This window comes from Sceloporus undulatus, chromosome 3 (assembly GCF_019175285.1).
Source record: "Sceloporus undulatus isolate JIND9_A2432 ecotype Alabama chromosome 3, SceUnd_v1.1, whole genome shotgun sequence".
In the NCBI taxonomy this organism is placed as follows: domain Eukaryota; kingdom Metazoa; phylum Chordata; class Lepidosauria; order Squamata; family Phrynosomatidae; genus Sceloporus; species Sceloporus undulatus.
Window position 1 is genome coordinate 182008133 of NC_056524.1, and position 27767 is coordinate 182035899.

At 39.4% G+C, this 27767-nt stretch overlaps 1 protein-coding gene across 10 annotated transcripts in view; it reads left to right on the forward strand.

Annotated features, from left to right (window-relative positions):
* Positions 1 to 27767, forward strand: part of CC2D2B (coiled-coil and C2 domain containing 2B) — a 70324-nt gene that overhangs the window by 7943 nt on the left and 34614 nt on the right. For 6 of the 10 annotated variants that reach the window (XM_042459251.1, XM_042459250.1, XM_042459254.1 and 3 more), the window contains 15 exons: positions 339 to 415; positions 664 to 744; positions 1642 to 1731; positions 3379 to 3556; positions 6246 to 6382; positions 6484 to 6609; positions 10071 to 10280; positions 13842 to 13939; positions 18252 to 18392; positions 20179 to 20242; positions 20572 to 20693; positions 21052 to 21229; positions 23676 to 23826; positions 24782 to 24920; positions 27031 to 27169. In XM_042459251.1, the coding sequence (XP_042315185.1) occupies positions 339 to 415; positions 664 to 744; positions 1642 to 1731; positions 3379 to 3556; positions 6246 to 6382; positions 6484 to 6609; positions 10071 to 10280; positions 13842 to 13939; positions 18252 to 18392; positions 20179 to 20242; positions 20572 to 20693; positions 21052 to 21229; positions 23676 to 23826; positions 24782 to 24920; positions 27031 to 27169 (1931 nt within the window). The other 4 variants (XM_042459255.1, XM_042459257.1, XM_042459258.1 and 1 more) reach the window with 4 other exon arrangements.

A 27767-nucleotide genomic window follows, 5' to 3' on the forward strand; every position in this document is an offset into this window, starting at 1 on the left:
AATATGGAGCAAAATTACAATATTCAAGTATGTTTTATAGTATTATGTATAAAAATTGCCGGCTGTTGTAAAAGAAAATTGTAACTTGAAGGCATGCATTCTATGCACCACTATTGTGCATCATTCTACACTTCTTGGACTAAATTTGACATATGAGTATGTTTCAGATTAAAAAGCCCAGAAGTTAATACTTAATGAACTTTGAAAAACCATTTAAAGTTTGGATTACTGGCATGTGTTTCAGACTCCATTATCATCTATATAAATTATTGCAGAAAATGTGTAAGAGTTCTGTTGCAAAATGTGTCTTAAAAGTCTTTTTTTTTGTAAAATATTAGTTGCGACTGATGTTGAGCAAGGGATAGTAACTGAAGCATTGCGGCATAGAGTAAGAGGGAAACTGAAAACTATCAAGGTAATGAATACTTTTAATTGAACTTGTAAGTTGGCATTCAGATGAAACCTGCAACAAAATGTATTTATGTTTCTATTAAAGGGGGAGAATTCAACCAATTTAAAAGGCTCGTGTTCCTCACCACACTTTTTGGATTATCTCAGAAAAAATAAGTCAAGTTCCAGATATGGGAATCCTATGAGTAATCTGAGTTTTTATTTAATCGTCTTTGCTGTTAAAAAGTGCACTGAGATATCCTTTCATTTTAGACAGAACAAGAAGAATTTTTTTCTGAGAACCAGGATGTTCCTACTGAAGGATACCCAAACAACCCTGAAGTGAATGTTGAGGTAATAAAGCTTTTATAAAATGCTCTAAGGAGTAATAAAGGTTCTTTATATTCATTTTAGTACTATGAAATCAATATGAGCACATTTTTGTAGAATGTTTGAATTCCAATTATATTGCCTTTACATGTGCCATCAAGTCAACTTCATTTAAAAGTTTACTTTTGTCTTTAATGTGTACTGTTACATTGTGAAAACTCAATGTCGCCCGTTCTTAATGTATATAAAGTAAAAAAAATATATAGGGAGCCAGCATGGTTTAGTGGTTTGAGCACTGGACAGTGGAGGCCAGGGTTTGAATCCCTGTTCAGCCATGGTAACCCACTAGATGACTTTGGGGCAAGTCACACTCTCTTGGTATCAGATGAAGGCAAAGGCAACCTCCCTCTGAACAAATCTTTCCAATAAAACTCCATGATAGGGTCACTTTAAGATTGCCATAAGTCAGAGATGACTTGAAGGCACATAACAGCAAAAAAGAACATAATCTAAGAACATAAGATGAGCCATGCTGGATTAAACTAAAGGCCAGTCCTCACAGTGGGTAGCCATGTGCTCTAAGATACCTACAAACAGGACTACAGTGAAATAGCACCCATAATATTTGTTGCTGGTATTTAGAGGGATACAGGCTCTGTCTGATTCTGGAGGCAGTACATATAACCATTTTGATTAGGTTGTTGTTGTTGTTGACTTAACATTCAGTGATTTCTTTGGTAGGTTTGCTCTAGTAACTGGATGAGGCAGAAGTAGAGAAAAGGCACAGCAGAAAAGAGGCACCTCATGAAGATGTGGTGTTACCAATGGATGTTAGGACTTACTAAGAAAATTTGGGAGACAAGAGATCTGACTAATGATAAGCTCTTTTCAAGTTACTTAGCTTTTTTTCTGTCTTAAAAGGAAGCTCCTGTAGATGAGGGCTTGGCATTTTTTACATCAACTTTTGAAGACCACTCAAAGCTGGAAGAAGTTGATCCAAGTGTTGACCAGGTATTGCTCTTTTCATTTACATTGTTTTAATTCTTGTTACATTAAATTTTTATAGTGGATCAGATCCCCTCTTGTTGAAGATTTCCCCCATATTTGAAGGCTCTTAGGCACTTTCATTTGTCTCTTTTTCTGCCAGTCTACAGTAACACTCAAATGACTATACGCCACATCGGCTCTTTAGCCAGAAAAACGCAATGGTAAACTTCCCCTGAATAAATTTTGCCCTGTGATAGGTTTGCCTTAGAGTTGCTATAAATCAGAAATTACTGTATATACTCATGTATAAGTCTAGAAATTTTAGTCAAAAATTTGACCCAAAAAACCTAAGTCGACTTATCCATGGGTCAATGTAAGTACTGTATTTTAACCCCTGTTTAAAGAGGAACAATCCACTGGTGAAAGGCAAGAGCATATATGTCCTGGAAGCACTGACTCCCGTCTATTCTCTCATCCATCCAGCCTTTAGTGTTAACACAAACAGTTATGCCTACTGGAATTTTGTAAATTCTTTTGCATTGCTTCATCCTTTAAATCCTTTGCTTCATGCCCCTAAGTTTTCTTATAGTCAAGTTTATACGGTATGTGAATAAACTTTTTTGATGTGCAGTATTCACTTTGATTGTTTAAATAGACACAGAAACTTCATAGCATCTCTCTATTATTGAGAGATGCTATGAATTATTGAATCTGAACCGGGAACTGCTTTTTTACACTTTCTCCGTCAGCTGTCACTTAGCCCCTCAATTTAAAATCTTAGTAACCTGTAAAGAATTAAGTGGAAACAATTGGAATGGCTACTTACTTTCTTGCTTACCCACTGCTGTGTGAACACAGGATTAGTGAAATAACATCTGAGATTCTGCATTGGGAGACATAGGATGTATCAACAGTTTGACACCATTTTAACTGAATGTTAAATGTTTGTAGTTTGGTGAAGTGTTCAGCCCGATCTGTCAGAAAGCTCTGGTGCCTCACCAAACTACATATACCAGGATTCTGTAGGATAGAGTAATGACAGTTAAAGTGGTGTCAAACGACTTTAATTCTGCAGTGTAGATACACCCTTGGTCTTCCAATACAACTGCTCAAAACTTATCATAGAAGCCAGGCAGCCCCAGCAGTGGAGGGGTTTTACAATTTGCTGGTGACAGAGGGCTGGATGCTTCTTCACTTAATGTCCTGGTCCCAGCACCTCTGACATCTTTCTATTGGAAGGGTTGCCTGTCTTCTATGGTAAATTTTGGGGGAGCACTTTCAGTTTTTGCAATGGTGTAAGTCAAAAGAAGTTGAAGTACGGTTTTTGTTAAGTATGATAAATGCCATAAAATGTTAGCTATCCATTAGAAATAATTATAAATTAGAAATCAGAAACAACTCAGAGGCAACATATAAGACATTACTTTTGTTATGACAAATTGAAAGACTGCCAAAAAAACCCCCGCAGCAACCCAGAATATGTTATTTTGTCACCTCTTACTTGGTTCTAATAATACTTTTACTCTGGTGTTACTGTATACGAATACAATGTACTATATTTTATCCAATAATTACTTCTATCCATTCTAATCTTTTTATCTAAGTCATTTGCCTACTTTTCTCCAAATTCAGTAATTCATACTGATTTTGTTCATGATGCATACACAACAGAAATCAATAAATAACGGTCTTCAAAATGTCTGTGACTTAAATGAACAAACCCCACTGCTTCACCATGTGAAAGAAATACTGCCAGAACTACTTGAAGTAAAGCCTGCTGAGTTTGAAGACAATAATCTGAACAAGGAAAAACAATGTGATTATCTCTTTGTACCAAGCATTTTCCCAGGTATGTTGGATTTCAAAATATGACATTGTTCTTCATTTTACAAATGTCTCTATAAATATTTGTATAGTAATGAGGAGGTAGTCTGCTTGGTTCATTTATTAAATACAGAAGTAACATCTTGTACTATTTTTTTTAAATGAAGATTTTGTCATTTGTAGTTGCATTCATATGCAGACTTCCCTGTTGTCTTTCATATGAGTACATCATCAATCAAATGTAGGGCATAATGCTTGATATCTGCGTATCCTGTACGTTTTCCAACAGATATTAAGAACTGTGTTAGCAAAGGTGAGTATTTGTCATAAGCCTCATTGTTAGTGCATATATATATGCTGAAAACCATCGTGCTGTAGTGGTTTGAGCATTGGACTACAACTCTGGTGAACAGAGCTGGCTATGGAAATCCACTCAGTGACTAGGTAAAGTCACATTCTCTCAGCCTCAGAGGAAAACAAATTTTGTCAATAAAACCCCATAATAGGGTTGCCTTGGGTTGCCATAAATTGGAAATGACTTGAAAGCACATAACAACACAACAATATATAATGCTAATGATATCTGAAAAGTTGGGATGCAGTTTCTGGTAATTACAGAGTATGCATTGCAGACTAGTCTACAGCTTTTTATTTTTGATTTACAGATATTACAGATGTACAGTGGTACCTCGGGATACGAAATACCCAGGTTACGAAATTTTCAGGATACGAAAAAATCCCATAGGGAATTATTGTTCCGGGTTACGAATGTTTTTTCGGGTTACGAAAAAACTTTTGGTGCTTTTTTCGGCTTTTTCGCACGGAATCGTGGCTTTTCCCCATTAGCGCCTATGGCAATTCGGCTTACGAAGGCTTTTCGGGTTACGAAAGCGGCCGCGGAACGAATTACTTTCGTAACCCGAGGCACCACTGTATAGATATATAAAGGGGCAAGTATCAGAACCAGTAACTACTATGTCATTCACCTCTCCAGTAGGTTAAAGAATCATAGAACTGTAAAAGTGAAAGGGACTGCAAGGGTCATCCAGCCATTTGACTTGGATAAAGGAGGAGAGGGCATGCCAATCAAATTTGCAGATGGTATCAAATTAGGTAGTAAATGGCTAAATATAATGCCTTATTTATCCCTGTAGAAATTCATTTTGTTAATTTTGAGCCAGCTTCCCAGTGTGCTAAGGTAATTGTTGAATCTTGAATCTATCCGCTGGGGTATTATCTCCAAATATGGCAGGTCCTCTCTTCCTTTTTCCAAGGCTGCATCTGCACTGCAGAAATAATCAAGTTTGACACCACTTTGGCTGTGATGGCTCAATACTGTGGAAACCTGGGAATTGTAGTTTTGTGAGGTATTTAACCATCTCTGTTAGGTCCGGTGCCACAACAAACTACAATTTCCAGAGTTCCATAGCATTGAGCCATGGCAGTTAAAGTGGTGTCAAACTGAATTATTTCTGCAGTGTGGACACAGCCCAAGCCATTTATAAAGATGTTCAACAAAGGAAAGAACCAGCACGATCATTTTCCAGCAGTGGAGGGGAAGCATCCTGTAACGGGTTGGTTCCCTCTTTTCATTCCAAACACACAGGAAGTATACAGGATGCTCCCCCTCTATCACTGGAAAAATGAACATTGGCTTACCTTGTGAGATGTTTGTTTTCAGCGATGAAGGCGGAAGCATCCTCTCCACCCTGAACTGAGGATTTGATCTCCCGGTCTCTAGGGTCGACTATTGCTCTATCATATTCTTTCTGTTTTGTGTTTATTCTGTAATTTATAACAGTTGGAGTCTTGTTTGTTCGTGTGATACTAAATATTCCGTTAGTCTTTTCTTTTATGCTTGGCTGTAACATTGACTGTTACAACCTTGCTGGTTGTTTCCAACTCCATCGCTGAAAACAAACATCCCAGAAGGAAAACCAATGTTCATTTCCTTCCAGGATGATAAGGTACCATTAAACAGGGTTCAGTCCATAAGCTACTTATAAATTCACCTGACAGTAGTATTGTCTGGCCCACATTTGACTGGAAGAGTATCGTGGGGAACCTCGTCAAAAGCCTTGCTGAAATCAGTAGATCTGTTAAGCTTGTTAACTACATAAAACAAGAAGTATCAGATTAACCTGACATGACTTGTTTTTGATAAATCCCTGCTAGATCTTAGTAGTTACAGAATTCTTTTCTAAATGATCACAGACTGACTACTTGAATACCTGCTGTATATCCTTTTCTAGTTTAGATGTCAAGCTAACTAGTTGGTAGTTGCACAGGTCCTTTCTCCCTTCCCTTTTTGAATATGAGGACAACATTTGCTCTGCTCATGTCTGCTGTGACCATGCCTGTTTGCCAACAGGTCTCAAAAATTATTGGCATAGTTCTATTGCAATGGGTAGGCTTACCTTCAGAAAAGATTACAGAAGTTTCAAACTTCCTTGAGATTTCATGTCAGTGTGCACTGTTCTGTAGAGGTGGAAAGATTAAAGAGGAGCAACAGCTGGAAAGAGAGAATACTCAGTTGAGAGCTCATTGTATGTGGGATGGATGCAACAGTAGGATTTGCTATCATACCATTTATTCTGGTCTCTTTGTTATTTCTTGGGTCAATGCTCAAAGTGAAATAAAAGAAGGGAGAACACATAACTGAGGATTTATTCTTTCTCTCTGTGCAGTACTAAAATCATACTGATTGTTCCCAGTTATACACAGATCTAAATTACTAAAGAATATGTTGCCAAGAAACTTAGAAGATGAAGGATTTTACATTCCAAGAAAACCTTATATTTCTAGGAATACATATCACAAAATGGAAAATCGTCTTCTTCAGGAAGAAGGGGTATATGTACAGTTTTTCTTATTTATATGCATTTCTAAATAATTCAATTAAAAATAACAGTTTGTTTATATATTTTATGCATCTCAATCATCTTTATCAAGGGGAAAGACTGGTTTGAAGAAAATGGAGAATTAATATCACTACCTTCACCTATCAAACAATCACATAATTACAGAGTATCTTTTCCTAATGAGACTGACATACAGTTAAGGACAACATACAGGAAGGTTTGTCTGTTTCCATTTGTTACTGTTTCCTCACAGCCTTGGGATGTTTCATTAGAAAATGCTTGATAGACCTTGCTTAGAGATACTACACAGGTGCATAAACACTGCTAGCATGTTGTGTGAAATCATTGTTCTACCTTTTCACAACAATGCATGTGGGGAGGAACTCTTCAGGACTTGTGCATTATACCACTAAATTAGAAGGAACTGAACCAATTTCAGTATTATATCATGTCATTTTGTTATGTTTCAGCTATAATGTTTTCTTGTACTCTGTATACTACATACAGTAGTGTCTTAGCAATTAAATTGGGAAGGAGCTCCACCATTATGGAATCAAATAAAATGAACATTGTTGAACACAGTATGGTAGCTGTTGTCAAACTTTAACTATCTAGAATCAGCACTTGTATTTAGTATGGATTCTCCAGCAGCAATGTGGGTTATCCTTTGCTGCTTAGAACCAAAGGCAGGAGTCCGATGACCCTTCAGATGTACTCCACTCTCCCTCCCTTCAATTTTCTCCTGTATCACTGAATTTTAGGATAGAGAAACCCTAGATTTCAAGGACACTACTTTGTGGCTGCTAATGGAAACAGAAATGTTACTGCTTTACTTTTACTGCCTTTGTCCTCAGTCCCCTCCTGGCCAAAAAGAGGTGTGGCCTCTACCCGCATCAACTTTCTTTCAAGACCACCATAAACACCAACCTAAGCAAGCAACTCAAACAGGATGCATGCTAGTGACTCTGACACTGTAACTTTTCTTCTTCTGTATGATTTTCAGAATCTTTGCCTGATGAAAAAGGCAGTAAGCTTTAAAACTAGTGTAAAGTAGTTTGCACCTTTTGGTTGGCCTAATAAACCCATGATGGTTGGTTTATTATATTTTGCTGTATGGCCAGCATAGGTATCCAGGAATACATGTTTGTTTGGTTTTTTTGGATTTGAAGTTTTTCCTTGTACAGTGTGCCTGCGTTATACGCGAGTGCGCCTTATGCATATGCTGGAAGCCGCATTGGAGTGCGCCTTATGCATATGCTGGAAGCCGCATTGGAAGAAATGGCGCCATGCACTGGAAAGAGTAATGGTGTGCATGCCGCCGCAAGCACAAGCACCATTGGCTTTAATGGGGCTTGAGCTTACACGATATTTCCCTTATGCGAAGGGGTCCGGAACGGATCCCCCGCGCAAGGGAAGGGACTACTGTATGTCTCAAGCATCAGTGGCTCTGATATCTGCTGTGGGCTTGGAGATTTTAAAACAGAACAGTTGCAGAGTATAGTGGCCATAGTAACTGTGTATTCCTGCATGGCAGGGAATTAGACTGAATAGTCCTTGTAATCTTTTCCAACTCTGTGATTCTGGTCCAAAACATACTGCAGAAATAATCCAGTATTTTAATTGCTCAGAAACTCCAGAAGGAGGGGGAGCAGCCAATGCTGAATATGGCCATGCTGTAAGGGCAAATACTGAAGTAGGCAGAGCAACGTTCAGGCAGTACGAAGAAAAGCTGCCAGTAGCTGCAGAAAGCAGCAAAAAGGCAGTTAAGTGCAATGTCAGTACAGGAACAGCTGGTGGCAATATGTTCAACCAAATGGCAGTTATTAAGGAATTAAAGAAACTGTGACCAATTAAATACAAGATTTGATGAGATTAAATAGAAAATATAATTTTATGAATGTCAGCTTTACATCAGCATCAAATGTTTAGATGAAAACAATTTGTTAGAGGTGCTAAAAAATTGATTAAAACAGCAAACACTAAGGAGGGTCTACCTAAGAATATACAGTGTGCCCACGCCATACGCGGCGCACTATACGTGGCTTTCAGCATACACTGAAAGCTGTGAGGGAGCTTGCAGGGAGTGCAAGCAGCGGCACATCCCATTAAGCTTAATGGGGTGCATGCCCATGGTGCGTGTGCACCGCTGCACCGCCATGCCACCGTGCCATGCACAAGCCCCATGACTTTCAATGGTAGAGCATATGCAGGTTTTTTTTTTACGTGGGTAGGTCCGGAATGGATCCCCCGCATATAAAAAGGGCACACTGTACATTATGCCAACACGGATTGAAATGAAAAAGGAGCATTAGCAGATGGCAAACCTAAAAAGAGTACAAAATGAGAAAACATTTAGAAGGCATGGAAATAGAGTATGATGATGATGAAACTGGTCAGGAAATCATAAATGAGACTTAAAGTGCAGATGAATATTGTACAGATGAAGAAGAAATAATAAAAATGAGTTTGGTTAGTTTGTTCACCTGTGACACATTCCAAAAAATATTAAAGAGAGTACTGCTGACTTTAGGGTTATGTAATGACAATACTCAAACAGATGACAAAAAATAAAATAAAATAAGATAGCATCAGTTTTGAAAAAACAAACTGCAAATGGGAAAAAAAATTCCTATGCCAGAAATGTTTAAGGAATTTATAGAATCTGATTGGAAAACTACACTTAATACGAAAAAATGTTTAGGATACAAAACAACAGACATTTATATCAATACTTATAGAAGCAGCATGTACAAGTCCAGACAGACAACTTTTTGGTTCGGCTTACATAAATCATTAAGGGAGAACGAAATCAATGCCCTTGATGATGGAGTCGACAAATTGTTTTGGTATGCCGAGAATCACCTGATATCATTAAGAACAGTGAATCTGCAAGGAAAAAAGAATATAGAAGTGGATTACCTAAATCGGAACATAATACATCTGGGACAGTGATCTGTACATACAGAAGTATTCACAGACTTATTAAAATGACTGGGACCATTCAGCATGGATCTGTTTGCATCAACAAGGATCTTGCAAATTGAACAAATATTTGTCAATAGATGGAAGCAGAGATGAAGAATGTTATGATCCACTGTCTCAGTGATGGTTGGAAAGTGAGCATCTGTCCCAATCATAGGTTCATTGTAATCTGAAATTTGTGTTCTTCTATAATATTTAGCTTCATTAATCTTGGCTTTATTCTTGACCAGTTTTCCAGTTCCTGCTGAGGGAAAGCATCCCCACATCATGATGCTGCCACTACCATGCTTCTCTGTGAAAATGGTGTTCTGAAGGCAGTGAGCACTGTTGGTTTTGTACACACATAATAGCAATTCCCAAAAGTTCAGTTTTGAGCTCATTGGACCAAATAAACTCTTCCATGTGTTTTTGGCAAACTCCAAATAGATTTTGATATGGGCTTCTTTCAGTAATGTCTTTTTTCTCACCACATGTCCATAAAGCTTTGCAAGTGTGTCCAGTGTCTGTTGTCACATGATGGTTTTTCCTATCTCAGCAGCTGACCTCTTCAGCCCGTTCAGAGTTCCATTGACCCTCAGTTGCTTGTCTGATGAGTGCACTCCTTACCTTGACACTGAGTTTTGGTGAATGTCCTTGTCTAGGACATGGTGGACAGGTGAACTTTGTTCAACTAAGTTTGATTTTTTTTTAATGTAGGCAATGAATCCTGAATTAGAAAAATGTATTATAGCTAAGCCAGGAGAGGAAAACAAGATTTATCAACTAGATCTTAATATATCAAGCATTGTATTCAGTCACCATTCTCTCTTCAATTGTGAACAAGTATTAGCTTCCAGACTGCTTGACATTTACGAGTGCTTTCAAAAAAGACAACGGCAAAATGTTACTCACTTGCTATCTGAAAAGGTAAGGAAATGTTTTTATGTTAAGTTACAGTTTTGGTTACACAGCTAAAAGATCTGAGAATATGTTGTTCTAATTCCAGAATGTCACATGGGATCCCAAGCATCTGAACCATCCCAGTAATTATTTCATAATGGGTGTAGTGTTCTGTACTCCCAGGTATTATACACTGCAACAAATCCCCGTACAACAGAGTATTGGTTTAGTGTTTAATACATTCCAGCTAACACCAGCAAGAGCATATTTAGAGGAGGTCTAACTAAAACAAAGCACTCAGCCTTTAAGTATATTGAAAGAGATGAACTTTAAAGAGATCTTACACTATATCTTCCTTTCATGAAACAGAAACAAACATTTATGCACACTGTATAGCATTTCATGAGTACTAGAATTATACATATAATTACATAATTAAAACATAAAAAGAAATTACCACTGTGGAGGCAGAGTTTACCAATATTTGTCTGCTACTGAGATGTTATACACATAGGACACCTGTCTATATCTGGAGATACAAACGCCTCATAAGATATGTGATAGACCACCTTGGCTTATATATTGCTATAACAATAGCAGAGAACCATCTCTTTTAAAAGTCCTTAGATTCTATCCATACAATTTTCCAGATGCTCCATCAACCTAACTGATCATGCACACAAAATTTCCCCCCTTTATTGTACATTCTGAAGGACTGACCCACATCAGTGGGAATCTGAAGATATAATAAAGTAGTTGCTTCAGAAAGTTTGCTTCGTAATGTCCTGTCCATTTTATATAAGGGACACCATTTCACTATGTGGTTGTATTTAATGGGACTGGAACATCCATGGATTTTGTTATCTATGGAGGGTCCTGGAACCAACCCCCAGCAGATACCATGGGCCTACTATACAATCTTGGTACACCATAGTAAGCAAACTGATTTAAGCCTATTTGTCACACTTCTTGTGGTCTTAACAAACAAATTGTGTAAGAATTGTATTTTAAAAAAATCTACACCCAATTCTCCCATAGCACTTCAGGTATCTAATATAAGTGGCTTCTTTTGATTACTTGGAGCAAAATGAGCACAAATGACAGTTTCCAGTAATTGTCTCAATCTCATCTTGCTACTGCATTAGCCTTCTTGTCATGACTTTAGTTTTCTGAATACTCCGATGAGCCTTGTGATGTTGGGAGAGTATATTCCGTTTTTGAGATACAAAAATAACTGGCTCATTTCCCATTTCCACATGGGGGCCGACATCTTGACGTAGCGGATGTGCTGCGTCTGCACGTCGCATGGCACATATGATGTCACAAGTGCGCCATTGGCGCCTCGCGGCATCATAACTGCACCGCAAAGAGAAGCGCTGCAACCCGCAGTGGTGCGAGACCGCCCATCTTTCTTTAGCACCTCTTCTATTGCACACAATCCATATGAATGAATAGCTAATGTGCTCAAGGCACATAATATTCTCTCATTTTCTACAGAAATCTTCTTCATTTGGGGAAAAATTTACAGTAACCCACAGTATCAACAAGAGACATACATTTACTTGGGGTATTCACACATGTTGATTCCTCTAAAGTTATAAAAGTTATTTGTTGCAGTTGGGTAGGAGCACAGCTATAGGCTTTTTGAAGGTTGTTTCCAACGGGTTATGATAATTTGAACTGAAACCATTTTACCAAGCATATATTGATGAAATCAGTTCTTTCTCTGAGCATATTTTTGCTATGATATCCTAAGTGACCTTGAGACATTAGACACAGTTTTTTTTTTATCATGAAGCAAAAATACTCCCTAGTCTGCTTTTGATGTTTTCTCTGTTTGATGCTTATTCAGCTTGAACTACAACTAGTTTTGCAACATAAAAGTATGGAATAAAGGTGCTTGGCAAAACTATTGTTTAATTATATCAAAAGCTTTATGATGTTCCGACACCCACTGAAACACTACATTCTTTCTCAACAAAGAATGGTCTCTTCCTCCCATAGAATATATGTGTGTGCCTATGTGCTTTCAAGTCACACATCAATTTATGATAATCCCATGAATTTCAAAGTTTTCTTAGGCAGATACTGCACAGGTGCTAAAAATATGAGTACATCTTGTTTATCCTTATTTTCCAAATAGTCTGAAATTTACCAGGTCAAAGTTTCTCAGCAGTCGCTATGTTAGTGTGTCAACCTTAAACTGAACCTTTTCTTCATTAAATTTGCTATTCATAGCATGTGCTGTTTCCATCACTTGATATAAAATGTGTTCAAGTTTCTCTACTGTCTCTGCTGCTATGATCATGTTATCAGTTACCATATGTGCACCTTTTAGATAAGGCATTTGTCACTGCCCAGGTCTAACTTCTAAAGCAACAAGAGCGGCTGGCACAGAACTGTGCAAATGAGCTCCTGACCACTGCTGAGATCTAAGCTTCCAGGCTCAGGGCTCAATTCAGGAATACACCCAAGCTGCAAACCTGCATCTTCAGGGAGAATGTAACCTCATCCAAATTAGTGATTTTTAAAATCCTTTTGCTGTCCAAGGACCTCAGTTAAAATGGCATTCTGTTTCTATTTAAAAAAAAGGATTCATACATGTGGAAAATGAAAAAAACAACAGTATCTATGAGCAATTGATTGAGTACATTCGTGTTTCAATAGCTCCATTTAATGTATGCAGGACTGTTCAAGAATAATAATAACTTGTTTGATTGTCTCATAATATGGTACAGTTATCCTTCCACATTCACAGCCTTGAGATTTGCAGTTTTGATTATTTGTCAGGTCAAGAGCTCCAGCCTCCCCCAGGCTGCTTCCCTCCCCGATCAGGGAACGATCAGGGCGGGAAAGGCAGGAAGAGCTTCCACCCCCCTAAGACCCCATTCCCTGGGCAGCCCAGAGAGCAATTAGGAAGGGAAGGGGTCTTGGGGGGCTGGAGGCTCCTCCAGCCTTTCTCTCCCCAATCGCTCCCTGGGCAAGGTAGCACTCTGGCTGGGAAAGGGGCAGAGAACCAGTGAAAGGGATGGGGGGGTGAGGGGAAAAGAGTGCATGGTCCTGCTCTCCTTCCCCCACCCACCCTCCCTTTAACTGGCTTCTGAGTGTGTGTGTGGGGAAGTTATTTGCAGGTTTCCCACATTCATGGGGGTATTTTTCTTCTAACCTCCATGAATGCGGAGGGAGAACTGTATTTCCAAATCAGAACATAAGAAGAGTTCCTGTAGATCCAAATTCCATGTATAACAATTTTCTGTCTCTAATAGCTGTTAGTCATATTTTTAAAATCTAAATTAGCTAGTTTCTACCACATTTTATGATACTTATCACATTTTTTGCCAATGTATAGCATAACTTAATGTATGAAGAAATCTTTCACTTAACTAAATTTGTGTGCTGGAGATACAGAAAATAATTACTTTTGTGCATAATGTGTTCTTTTTTTTACTTTATGTTTTTATATTATTGCTGTTGGCTGTGGCATTTTTTCACTTTAGATTATGAACTTTTTTTCATAAAATGACATCTGAAGTTATTAATTTTCTAATAAAAATGTAATAGATTCTAAACAGATTATTTTTATTACAGCTGAGAGCATTAACAAGTGCCACCAAGCTATCAGAAAGTAATTTAAAAATAAACCAGCTGAGTACAAGCACTTTAAAGGATTTCAGATCACAAATAAGGTATTTGTTTAGGAAAGTGAAATGGATATCCAACATGCTGTGGGTGTTTTGTTTTTATTTGTTTCGTCTATGTTGTTGTGTGCCTTCAGGTAGTTTCCAACTTATAGTGAACCTAAGGCAACTCTATTATAGGATTTTCTTGGCAAGATTTGTTCAGAGTGGGTTTGTCTTTGTCTTCCCCTGAAGCTGAGAGAGAGTGTGATTTGCTTAAGGCCATCCAGTAATTTTCTATGGCTAAAACCAGTATGCCACATCAACTGTCTTGTTTGGACTGTACGTATTTTAATTTAAAGGTTATTATTTCTCTTAAATCATACCCTGCTGGCTCAGGGCAAATCTACAGGTCCATCTGGTGCAGCTCGGGAGTTCATGGCTACCATGAGTGCCATGGGCCTATCTCAATTGGTCTTAGGGCCCACGCATTCTTCTGGTAATACACTTGATATGGTCTTTTGTACAGACATGGAGAATCCATGGGCGGAGGTAACCAATATCTCCGCCTTGTCATGGACGGACCATTTCCTGGTTGAGGTTAAACTCAAGGCTTTGACCCAGATCCCCCCCGGGGGTGGCGGACCTATTAGAATGGTCCACCCTCGAAGGCTGATGGAACCCAAAAGGTTCCAAGAGGCCCTAGAGGGGTATATGGTTGGAACTGACAGCGATTCTGTTGATGCCCTAACTAACACCCGGGACACTGATCTCTCCAGGGCTATACACAGTATTGCTCCCAAGCGTCCTCTCAGGCCTGCTTCCAATAAAAAGCCCTGGTATACGGAAGATCTCAGGAAAAGGAAGCGGGTTCTACGACGACTAGAGTGCGACTGGCGAAGACACCAGCGCTTATCCGACAAGACACTCCTAGACTCTCTTTTAAAGGCCTATGGAGTGGCGATAAGTGCAGCAAAGAATTTGTTCTGTCCTGCACGTATTGCGTCAGTGGAGTCGTGTCCGGCAGAGCTGTTCAGGGTAGTGAGGGAGCTTACTCAGCTATCCTCCTCCCTGAACTCTATTTTGGAACCATCCAAGGCCTGCTGTGACGAATTTAACAATTCCAGAGCTCCAGAGCTTCCGTGGACTCGGTTATACTGGATCACTTTGAGTCTGTAAGTACTGAGGAAGTGGACAAGATCCTTAGAAGTGTTAGGAAAACAACATGCTCTCTTGATCCCTGTACCTCTTGGCTGGCGGCTCAGGGGGGTGCGGCTGTAACAACCTTGTTGCGCTGCATAATTAATTCATCTTTCAGGGAAGGGCGTTTTCCATCCAGCTTAAAATTGGCCACTGTAAAACTGCTGCTAAAAAAGCCCTCCCTAGACCCCCTGATTCATAATATTTATCGGCCTGTTTCGCTGCTGCCATTTTTGGGGAAGGTGATCGAGAGGGCGGTTGCCATTCAGCTTCAATCGATCTTGGATGATACTGATTTTCTAGACCCATTTCAAACTGGCTTCCGGGCGGGCTATGGAGTTGAGACTGCCATGGTCGCCTTGGTCGATGATCTCTGTCTGGGCATAGACAGGGGTAGCGTGTCCCTGTTAGTGCTCTTGGACATCTCAGCAGCATTCGATACCATTGACCATGGTATCCTTCTGGAACGCCTGAGGAAGTTGGGAATCGGGGGCACTGCGCTCCAGTGGTTCCGATCCTACCTCTCGGGCAGACTCCAGATGGTGCAGCTGGGGGACGTGTGCTCCAATAAGAGGGCACTTACATCTGGTGTCCCTCAACGAGCCATTCTGTCCCCCATGCTATTTAACATTTACATGAAGCTGCTGGGAGAGATCATCTGGAGACACGGGGCGCGTGTCTCCAGATGACACCCAAATATGTTTCTCTGTGTCTCCGACTGATGCAGTGACCAGGGATGGCATCTCTCCTCTAGATGCCTGTCTGGAGTCGGTAATAATAATAATAATAATAATAATAATAATAATAATAATAATAAGTTTTATTTATAGACTGCTATTCCGCAACGATCATAGCGGTGTACAGTATATATACAGTCCGTCCTCACCTTATGCGGGGGATCCGTTCTGGATCCCTCCGCATAAGGCGAATTCCGCCTATGCTTGAGCCCCATTGGAAACAATTGGGGTCGTGCAAGGTGGCGTGGTGGTGCGTGCGCGCGGGCCGCAACAGGCGCGCATGCCCATTCAATTGAATGGGACGTGCCGCCCCTTCCGCCCTGCGCGTGCCCCGCGGCTTGAGCGCGTATGCTCAAGGGCGCATATGGCGCGCCTGCGTATGGCGCGGGCGCACTGTATATATATATATGTATGTGTGTGTGTGTGTGTGTATGTATATGTATATGGGCTGGATGAGGGAAAACAGACTCAGCTTGAATCCAGAGAAAACGGAAGTACTCTTGATAGGTTCCCTGGGCCCGGGAAAGGTAATTTGCCCACCTGTCCTGAATGGGGTCACGCTCCCCATGAAGGACTCAGTTCGCAGTCTGGGGTTGCTCCTGGACTCGTCGCTCCATCTTACATCTCAGGTGGATGCGATAGTCAGGAGTACTTGTTATCAGCTTCGGCTGATACGCCAGCTGCGACCCTACCTGGGCCGGGGGGACCTTGAAACGGTGGTACACACTCTGGTAACCTCTTGGTTGGATTTCTGTAATGCGCTCTACATGGGGCAATCCTTGTACCAAACCCGGAAGCTTCAGTTAGTGCAAAACATGGCAGCTAGGTTGGTCACTGGTCATTCCAGGGCCGACCGTATAACACCAATCTTGTACGATCTTCATTGGCTGCCGGTTCGCTTCCGGGCACAATACAAGGAGTTGGTTATAACCTATAAAGCCCTAAATGGCTTGGGCCCAGGGTACTTAGAGGACTGCCTCTCCCTATATAATCCGCCCCGCACACTCAGATCAGCTGGGAAGAAATTGCTGAAAGTTCCAAAGGCGAGATATGTATCTACCTCGCAAAGGGCTTTCTCTACCTCTGCCCCTAGGAACTGGAACATTCTTCCCGAGGAGCTCCGCTCCACCCCTTCTCTAGACCTCTTTAAAAAGAGACTTAAGACCTTTCTGTTTGAGCAAGCTTTCCCTGACGTCTCTAACAACACCTGACCCCCCATATGAATGTATTATCGTCCACACTTGCTAGTTGGATTTGTTATATTGTGTAAACTGTGATGGTTTTATCAGTATTTTGTAATGTTTTATTGAAGTTTCATTTGTATTGCAATTTTTATTCCCATGTTTTCTTGTTATTGCAATTCGTGTTGTACACCGCTTTGATCACTTGGAAAAGCGGTTAACAAATAAAACTTCTTCTTCTTATTATTATTATTATTATTATTACATATTTTCTTCTGATATTGAGCATGAGACTCATGCTTATCAGTTTTGAAACAAAATGGTGTAATTCCAAAATACATTTTCAGTACACATGTGCATTTTCTGGGTGATGAGATGCATTTTAACAATTAAAAAAAATACAATTCCACAAAGCCTTCTGTTTACTTTGGTACTTTGATTTATAGAATATTGAGTGTTCACTGAGGGAACAAAAAGGAAAATAGAGGGTGCAGACGGAAACTGGTGGGTGGGTATCAGATTATGTGGCTGGAAAAAAATCCATGCTATTCTTTCCATTTTTCTTTGCCATTCTAAAAATCCTATTGTCCTTTTCTGTAGTAATGAAGTACAGGGGGTTGAAGAAAGGAGCAGTTCCAAGATCCCATGCTGTTTGAATGTACTTTGGAAGGTGGAAATAATTCTGCCTGGCTGGTTCCTAGAATTGCAGCCATTGTCTCTCTTTATCAGGCAGGACAGCAATTACCCTATTTCTGGCCAGAGAAAAATTTACAATATTTTGTAAAAAGGGCTACTACTATCTGTAATGCCTCACATTTTTTAGCTGATTAGTGGAGTAGATGGGAGTGAAGTGGGGTCTGTGTGAACCATTCCCTTATTCAGATCTATGATGATATAACTGGCAAAATATTCATTTTTAATAGTATATGAAGCCTATGTTCTGTTTTTGGATGATGGAAGCACGTTTATAATAAAATGTTTATTTATTAAACAACTAATTGTTTTTAAAAGTGTTTATTACTTATTAAACAATGATAAATCTGTTATATTCCAAATATACATTTAGTTACATTTTGGGATTCCTTTAATTGTTTTTATTAAAAAATAATAGTGTGTATTATAAATAAAAAACTTGTTAGTTTTAAATGGGAAATGAAACCTCTTGTCGAGATTTTAGAAGAAATAACTGACAATGGTCTAACTTGCCATTTTACTTTTTTTCTTGATGGTTTGATCTTTTTTGCTGTTTTGCACTCTAAAAAGACATACTAAAAGATTATATGACAAAGAATGCCAAAGAGATAGTTCTTTAATACAAAATATGCTGAAGATATGGAAACAGATAAAATCTGTACGTAAGAAACAAGGATTTATCAGTACTACAGTAAAGCTGCAATTTCAAAGGTAGGTGGATAAAACATTCATAATACTTGGTAATTGCCTTTTCATTTTATATAGAAATTGTTGTTCAATAGCATGTGCTTTACCCACATACACAAATAGAAAATGTAATATATTAATTATAAAAACAGATTGAAAATATACTAGACAGGACTGAAGTTACATTGTTAGGTGTCATGGGATGTAAAATACAAGACAGGGATCCTAAACCGCATGCCTTCTGTTGCTACTCCTTACAGGTAAAGGCAAAGGTAGTCCCCTGACATGAATGTCTATTCAAAACTGACTGTAGAGGGCAGTGCACATCTCCATTACTAAGCCAAAGAGCCAGTGTTGTCCAGAGATGACTCCGGTGGTCATGTGGCCAGCATGACTGCACCAAATGCTGTTACTACTCCTTAGCCAGCAAATAATGTTCATATCACAGATGAGGTCAAACTATTTATTTCCAGGGACTAATGCCACACAGTTAAATTCCCCTGAGCTGTCTTGGATAAATCAGTCTTCTCAGATTATGGTTGTAGAGATAAGTATGTTCAGGCTGAAGATGCTAGCTACAAGTAAATGTCTTCAGACCTCATTTACATAAGCAAGCCCTCTTCATAGAATTCCAGCCATCATTAACTTTTACAGGCTCAGTAAGTCCCCTCTAAAGCTTCCAGGTGCTCAGATTAGTAGGTTTAAGACCACCCTTTCTTTTGCGTGTGCATGCATGCGCACACAAACTCACACACCTGGCCTGGCTTTAAAAATGACCTCCTAGGGGCCTCCCATATATATCTTCATCAGCCCCATAGGATGGTGGCCACTACCATTTGCCAGACACTTCCTACTTCTCCAGAGGGATTTAAATAGCATTCTAGGGTCCAAAACACACTTCAGAAATAATCCAGTTTGAGACTGCTTTAACTGCCCTGGCTCAGTGCTGGGAAATGTTGTTCATTGTGGCACCAGAGCTCTCTGACAGAGAAGGTTAAGTGTCTCAAAAATCCTGGACCACTCTTAGTTCTCCATGGTCAGCTGTTTAGGTGTCTGTTTGAGGCAAGGTCAAGGCCTGGAAAAATTCCCACCTGTGTCTTCTCTGCCTGTCATCTCAGGCCCTCCTTTGCTCTCAATGGTTGGGAGCAGGGGATAGGCTTCTACCTTGTTGACATCCTCTTGGTCACCCAGAACAGGAAAGCTGAGTGGCTGCCACTTCACTGTTGGCCAAACATTCTGGCTGTGTCATTTAAAAATCTCCCCCCCCCCCCCCCATACACAGCTTGGTGCCATCCTCTTTGTCCTATTACAACTATAGACCTCCTTGGTTGCTGATAACAGGGTTGTTTATTGCTTGATGCTGCTGTCATTTCTGGATCCTGTCACTCTCAACTGTCCACACCGAGCCTCCTAGAGGCTCCTGCTATCAGCTTTGTAGCTCTACACTGGTTATGCTCTCAGAACATGTATATAAACTCATACTGAGTAAACACACCTGTAAGGGATGTTTTAATTTTGCCAGCTTCCCTTCTTTACTCTTTACTCTTCCCACTTTTCAATTATATACTCTTTGTATTGAAAGGGGGGGGGGGGGTCATGCAACTTTCTGTACAGTTTGAGTCTCAGACCTAAATACAGTTATTACTCTCAACTTGAATTGATCCATTGAGCCAATGGAATTATGTAAGTGCTGACATATAAGTTTCCATGACTGGATAGTCCTAATGTAGTTGGGACTAATTAGTTGGATTTAGGACTATGTGTAGACATCTGTAGAGATTTCATTGCTTCCTTTCTGTCTTTCAATAAGGCTGGCAAATAACTCCGAAATGGACAGCTGTGACGTCAAAATATCTGAAGAGGATGACAAAGTGGTAAAGAAAAATGAGAAGAAATTGATACTGATTATAAAACAGAATTTCAGCATCTGGAAGAAATAAGATTCTGAACATAAATATTTCTGCTGCAGTCAAACAAATGACACCAGTGCCAATACCTTTTCTCTTTATGTATATTAGTGTCTCTTTTTACAGAAATATAGCTGACTTAAATATTGTCTCTTTGGTATGAATTTTAATTAGAATGCTTGAACTTACATGTTTTTCTAATTTTATATGTAGTTCTAAAATAAAAATAATTCTAGATATTGTGGTCGGTTTGAAATAATACCAGATGCAGTAAAAGTGTTAATATTGATTTCTAGGGTTGCTTGGATTCATCTCATATACTTCAAACTGAAACAGATTTTGGAGGTTGGAATGAACCTCTCTTCATACCACACCTCACATTTGTGACAGAAATAACAACAGCAAACTTGTGTCCCATGTGAGTTTTAGAGTGTTTTCAACTTTGCATAGTGTATGCTTCTATAATGTATATATTGATTTCATTATAAAATGGGATCGTAAAAAATGTCAGTTAGATAGTATCCATAGTATCTAGCAAGAAGGGTATGTGTTTTTCAGCATATTTATTCAGTTCTATATTTTAGTTTGTTGATTTGACATGGACTGTATCAGAAATATTTAATGCAGTACATTTTTAAACAAAATTGTTTTTTTTTTACTGTGCAATGGATAAACATGCTTCATTTTTCTGCACAAGTTACCTTTGGTTTGTGGTATGGTTATATATTTAAAGGCTAATCAGATATTTCTTTAATCTGTTTGGTCTGTGTTCCTAGAGATGAGCAAAAGAGAAGAGACAAAGTCAATTTGAAGAGTTACTTTATTAAAATATATTACAATAGTAAATTGGTTTCTTCTACTCTGGAAGCACCTCTCTGCCAGGATTTCAAAGTAATATTTCAGCAAATGTTTAGAATTCAAGTATTAAACTGGCCTGAATCTCTTTGCTTGGAGGTAACATATTTAAATTATGTTATAGCATAACTGAAACTTAAACTCATTGTCTTTAGTATAGTATGTCATAATATTGTTTGTAATTTTTATTAACCATTTTACTTAAGATAATTTAGATATTTAGAAGGTAATATGTTGGCCAGAAGTACATTGTATGAACTTATATGTAGCTCTTAATATATAAAAGGGTAATATGCCTTTTTAATATCATGCATATCTATCCTAAGGGTAAGCAGGAACCTGCTAGGGCTTGCTTGTACAAACATGTACAAACAGTAAAAATGAAAAGCCTTTTCATTTTGAGAATGTAATACCATGTGACCATACAATGTCTACACTGAATAAATTTTACAAAGCAGTCCCTTTAGTGCAAGTTTGTGCTCTATTACTGAGTACTGATTTCTAGAAGAACATTCCCTGAATCACCAAGAGTGCCAGTTTGTAGCTGGCAAATGTAGGGCTGAGTGGTATCAACAAGTGCCTTCATTTCCTTGTTCATAGAAGTCCACATGATTTCATGGACTTTGGGAAAGAAGATGAAGTCCAACCAATCAGACCCACCCTGGTTTCTTGGCAATGGTAGGGCTTGAAAGTGAGCAGAAGCTTCAGTTTGTTCCATTCTCCAATGGTGTTCAGCACCAGGGTGACACCCAGTGTGTGTGTGTGTGTGAGCTTTGGGGACAGCACTTCAGTCGTGGGGCCCAAAAGACTTGCCCTCAATTCCTTGTCCGGTGCAGCATTACACATGTGTAAAGCCACACCAGGCAGGGAGGAAGGGGTGCCTGGGGCCACTCAGCTGGGTGTTACCTCTCTTCTAGGCTGTCACCTGGTGTGGGATGCACCCCCGCACCTCCTTGTGACACTACTGCCATTCTCAGCCCATTTAAATGGCTCCCCTTCAGCTTCAATCTTCGTCTCAGCCCATACGTCCTCAGTTACATAATTGTCCAGATTTTGATTCTATTTTGTTATTGCTGCTATCATAACTTTTGTCATAACTTTTGGGGTCTTGACATAAGTTGAAGGGGAGACTGGGCTGTGCACCCATCATAGCCAGTGTGGAGGTCTCATTAAATTACATTGGGTATAGGCTACCAAGATTACACCCAGCTTGGGGACAAATGGCTCTGAGAGGCAGGAGAATCATACAGTGGTATCTGCTGAAGTGGCATTCCATGTATGTTATTTCAAGTCTACACAGCAGGCAGGCTGGGGAAATTGGTTCATATTGGCCAGCAGGCAGGTTGTCAGGTGGCTGAATTTGGATCCGGATTAGGAGACCAAGCTTCTTTGTCTGTAACCAATAAAGCTGTGGCCTTTCTCATCCCAACTAAATGCTGTTCATAGTTGTGTTTGACAAAGTAAAGTACCACACTTGATGCTGAGTTAACAAATCTATTTCGTTGAAAGTAGATCTTTATATAATACAGTGGACCCTTGTTATACGCTGGGGTTTGGTTCCAAGATCCCCTGTGGATAACAAAATCTGTGGATGCTCAAGTCCCATTAAATATAATGACATAGCAAAATGGTGATCCTTATAAAAATTGGAAAATCAAGGTTTGGTATTTGAAATTAATACTTTTTTGAACATTTTCAAACTGTGGATGCTTGAATATGAGTGAACAGTGTGATGCGGCAGCTAAAAAGGCCAATGCTATTTTAGGCTGCATCAATAGAAGTATAGTGTCTAGATCAAGAGAAGTAATAGTGCCACTGTATTCTGCTCTGGTCAGGCCCCACCTAGAATATTGTGTCCAGTTCTGGGCACCACAATTCAGAAAGGACATTGAGAAACTGGAGCGTGTCCAAAGGAGGGCAACAAAAATGGTGAAGGGTCTGGAAACCATGCCCTATGAGGAACGACTTAGGGAGCTGGGGATGTTTAGCCTGGAGAAAAGAAGGTTAAGAGGTGATATGATAGCCCTGTTTAAATATTTGAAAGGATGTCATATTGAAGAGGGAGCAAGCTTGTTTTCTGCTGCTTCAGAAAACAGGACCCGGAACAATAGATGCAAGCTACAGGAAAAGAGATTCCACCTGAACATTAGGAGGAACTTCCTGACAGTAAGGGCTGTTCGACAGTGGAATGCACTCCCTCGGAGGGTGATAGAGTCTCCTTCCTTGGAGGTCTTTAAACAGAGGCTGGATGGCCATCTGTCAGGGATGCTTTGATTTGGATTTCCTGCATGGCAGGGGGTTGGACTGGATGGCCCTAGTGGTCTCTTCCAACTCTACGATTCTATGATTCTATGATTCTATGAATCCATGTATAAAAATTCCGTGTATAAGAAGGGCCGACTGTACTTAACCTTGGTAATTTTTAGTATGCAGTATTGTAGTTTCTTTTCAAATTTCTTCTCTTGCTTTAGGTAATTATTATGAAGTATCTTACTTTGCCAGAGCTTGACCTAAAATCTAAGCAGTGTTTTTTTTTTAATTTTAGATTTTTGAATCAAGTAGAAAACCATCCTTGTTGGCCAGAGTGTATTTGCCTGTTCCCAGTAACATTATATTAAAAAGCAAAGACATTTTGGATGAGGTAGAATTTAGTTGCGAGCAGCAAGTTAAACCTCTGGACAGGGCAGTGGGAAGTAGTAAGTTAATCATATCAGTTTTAACTGAATAGACAAGAAGTTGATTGCTGTTGCAGAGATTATTTAAAGCAATATGTTACAAAGCCACCATGATCAACTGGATTGACAAACTACATGATATGAGCATCACTTGATTACAAATAGAACATATCTTGGCTTTAGACTGAAAAAATTGTGCAAGATGCAGATATTATGAGTTAACTAATGTTTTTTTGTGTCAGAAGGAGGAAAAATATTATAAGGGCTTAGCAGCAAAGCTATATCAATGGTTTATAATAGAAAAAATGAGACACTGATGAATATTCAGTTACTATGGGGAGGTGATATTGGATACTTGTAACCAAAGAGGAATGTATATCAGCTCTCACTTCTCCTGTTTTCAAATCCATCTCAGCATTAACCAGGCATTAACTTAGCATTAATAGTTTTGAGGCTGTTCCGTGATAGAACTGTATGATAGAATTATGAGTTTTAGCCAACACTTGCAATTAGGAGCCTGAAAACTTTGGGGATATTTGGCTTTCTGCATTCAGTTTTCTGGTCAGTGGCCCTTTTGTAATGTGTTTGGGGCAGATGCATATTTAAATAAATGGAGCTGCTGCTGGCATAATTAGTCTCACACTAACATTTCATTACTAAAGATTTAACTAATATTGCTGTGGTCTGGATTATTCACTCTGAACATCGGTTCATTAGCATAAGACATCATGGGACTGTGAGCAATACATTATACATATATCAGTGCACTTGCTTCAGCCAAACAATACAAATATAGCAATATTTAAGGATGCCAGCTATAATGTTACTGTATTTACATTCAATTTGTTTCTGTATGAGGGCTTATCCATTGTGGAAAAAATATTAAAGTAATGAACAAGTGAGACATCATTTTAAAATGTATTTAGAGTGTACTGTTATGATCAAAAGGTTTCTTTCAATTATGTTTCTGTTACAGATATACCTTTTTATCTTGATGAGAATGAAACTGACGAACTATGTATTCTGACATCAGGAAAAGTAATATATTCCTTATTTTGGACAGTTGATGACAAAGGAATTCCTTTAGCACCCTTTCAACCTGCTGGCAGTTCTAGGTAGCAACATTTATACATTAGGCTGCTATCCTATATGTGCTTATCTGGTGAATGTGTGTGTTGTTTGCTTTCCAGTCAATTCCAACTTATGATCACCCTAAGGCAATCCTGTCATGGGGGGTTTCTTTTCACGTTTCTTCAGGGGAGGTTTGCCATTGAGGCTGAGAGAGTGTGACTAGCCCAAGGTCACCCAGTGGGTTTACATGGCCAGGCCAGGTAGACAACATGAATTGTTTGCTGAATAGAATGTTAAGTCTGCTGACTTAGAAAATATTGGTATTTTTATTATTTACTTCTCCAAATTCGTATATAAAGACCACAGTTTTATTTTCTGCAAGTTACACAGATTATTTTATTAGGATCAACACAATATCACAACCAATTATTGAATCCTCCAGTCTTTGAAAATATAACTTTGGGGCTGTACAGACGGGCAGAAAGGGGCGGTGAGATGCCGCCCCTTTCTGCCCCAGATGGAGACAGTGCCAACCAAATGGCATGGCTTCCGGGAGGCCTAAAAAGAACCTGCTCCTGGGGATTCTTTTTAGGCCATGTGCAAGGCGCATGATGATGACATTAGTGCAGCGCTGTTTGGGCACCGCACCGTGAGGATGTTATCATCGTGCGCCCCGTGTGGACGGCGTGGCAAGATGGTGCATGGACACCAATAGTAGGGCTATTGACTTTCTGCTATAATGGTTATCCTTAGTAAAATGTATTGCTTTTTTGAGAATTTGGGGTCTCTTCCTTAAAGAACAATATGGAACGCCTTAGGGAGTTGGGTATGTTTAGCCTGGAGAAGAGAAGGTTAAGAGGTGATATGATAGCCCTGTTTAAATATTTGGATGTCATATTGAGGAGGGAGCAAGCTTGTTTTCTGCTGCTCCAGAGAATAGGACCTGGAACAATAGATTCAAGCTACAGCAAAAGAGATTCCACCTCAACATTAGGAGGAACTTCCTGACAGTAGGGGCTGTTCAACAGTGGAACATACTCCCTTGCAGTGTAGTGGAGTCTCCTTCCTTAGAGGTCTTTAAACAAAGGCTGGATGGCCATCTGTTGGGGATGCTTTGAGTGAGAATTCCTGCATGGCAGGGGGTTGGACTGGATGGCCCTTGTGGTCTCTTCCAACTCTATGATTCTACGATTCAGTCATTTTCCATAGCTGATTGTCTCTTGTCATTTTTAGTTACAATTATCTATTGAACTAAGGCTAAAAGAGCCTTGCAGAAGAAAGACAGGATATAAATCCTTGAAATAAATAAATAAATAAATACGGCGATGGCACTGGAAATATTTGCCATATTATTAACTACTGTATATACTCACTCTCTCTCTCTCTCTCTCTCTCTCTCTCACACACACACACACACACACTGTATATATATATATATATATATATATATATATATAATTGACCCCAAAACCCTAAATTGACTTATCCACGGGTCAATATAAGTACTGTACTTTAACTCGTATTGAACAAAGAACCATGCCCTGGTGAAAAGTGAGAGCGTAATCTCTTCTTGGAGCACCTAAAGGAAGCATCAACTCCCTCTACTATCTCAACCATCCAGCCTTTAGGGTGAGCACATCAATTCAGCCTTTAGGAGGCCTGTCAGAATTTTTAAAGATCTTTAGCATTGTTTTCCTTTGCTTAATCCTTTGTACCCTTCCTTTAATTCAATGGGTCTAAAATTGAATTTTGGCATAAATATATTTTATGGAGAGGGATAACAGTATCCAAAAATGTGTCATTTTTTGTATGGTGTAGACTGGTTTGATAATGAGGTAGAAATTAATTGAAGTCATGATGGAACTTCATCAGAGTCTCTTGTCCATGAGTCTAAATTAAAAAAGTCATGAATTTATCTCAGGCAGAGAAGAGATGTTTGATGACAGGAACTGAGAAAACACTATTTTAGGTCAGCCATGAAGAAGTTAGGGGACCATGCCAGTATCAGTGTCCATGTCATTGATCTGAAGAATATATATTGTTTTCAAAGTTGAAACAATTGTGGGCAAGTACAAAGAGGTAAAGGTAGAGTCAGTAACCCTTAACACTAACTGCAATATCTGTTTATTTTAATTTTTGTTTTTTGTTTTTCAGTATGTCAGGGAATATTAGGTTAGGAAAAGGAACTGGAATTTGGTGGCATTCTGATATAAAGAAATGTATTGATTGGGTAAAAGAAGTCAATATTGATCCAAATGACCCTGACTACACGGATTTGCTTGAATTAATAATGGTAATGATGACATTTTAACATCTAATAATTAAGCTTATTTTTTAGGGAAAATTAATAACAAATTAAGGAGTTGCTGTGTATTTTTAAAATGTTGGATTTTTAAATCTAGATAAGAAACTAGGTGCATCTACACAGCTGCTTAATCCAGGACCAGTCTAGAGGATTGTGTCCCAGACTGGCTCTGGGCTAACCACAATGGGGACCACACTACATCAGTCCGGTTGGTCCATTCCCTGATTTCGGAGATGCAGCCTTTGTTTCTCACAGGCAGGCAATTCTGTGTAAAGTCTGCCCAGTGTGTCACCATTTCTGTTAAGAACCAAAATGGGCTTCCAGACATGTGATCAACAAAGATTCCAGTGAGACAAGAGCTATGCTATTTCTCTCCCCAGGCTGAGCAGCACAGGGAAAGGGGATTGCCTGTTTTCAGAGCTGCCACTACTGCTTTCTTGTGGGCAGGGGCTTCATGTAAAGCCTGCCAGGCAAGCCACCACTCCTGCTGAGCCCTGGTGGCACAGTGGTTATATGCCTGTACTGCAGCCACTCACTCACAAACCCTAAGGTTGCAAGTTCAATACCAGCAAAAGGGCTCAAGCTC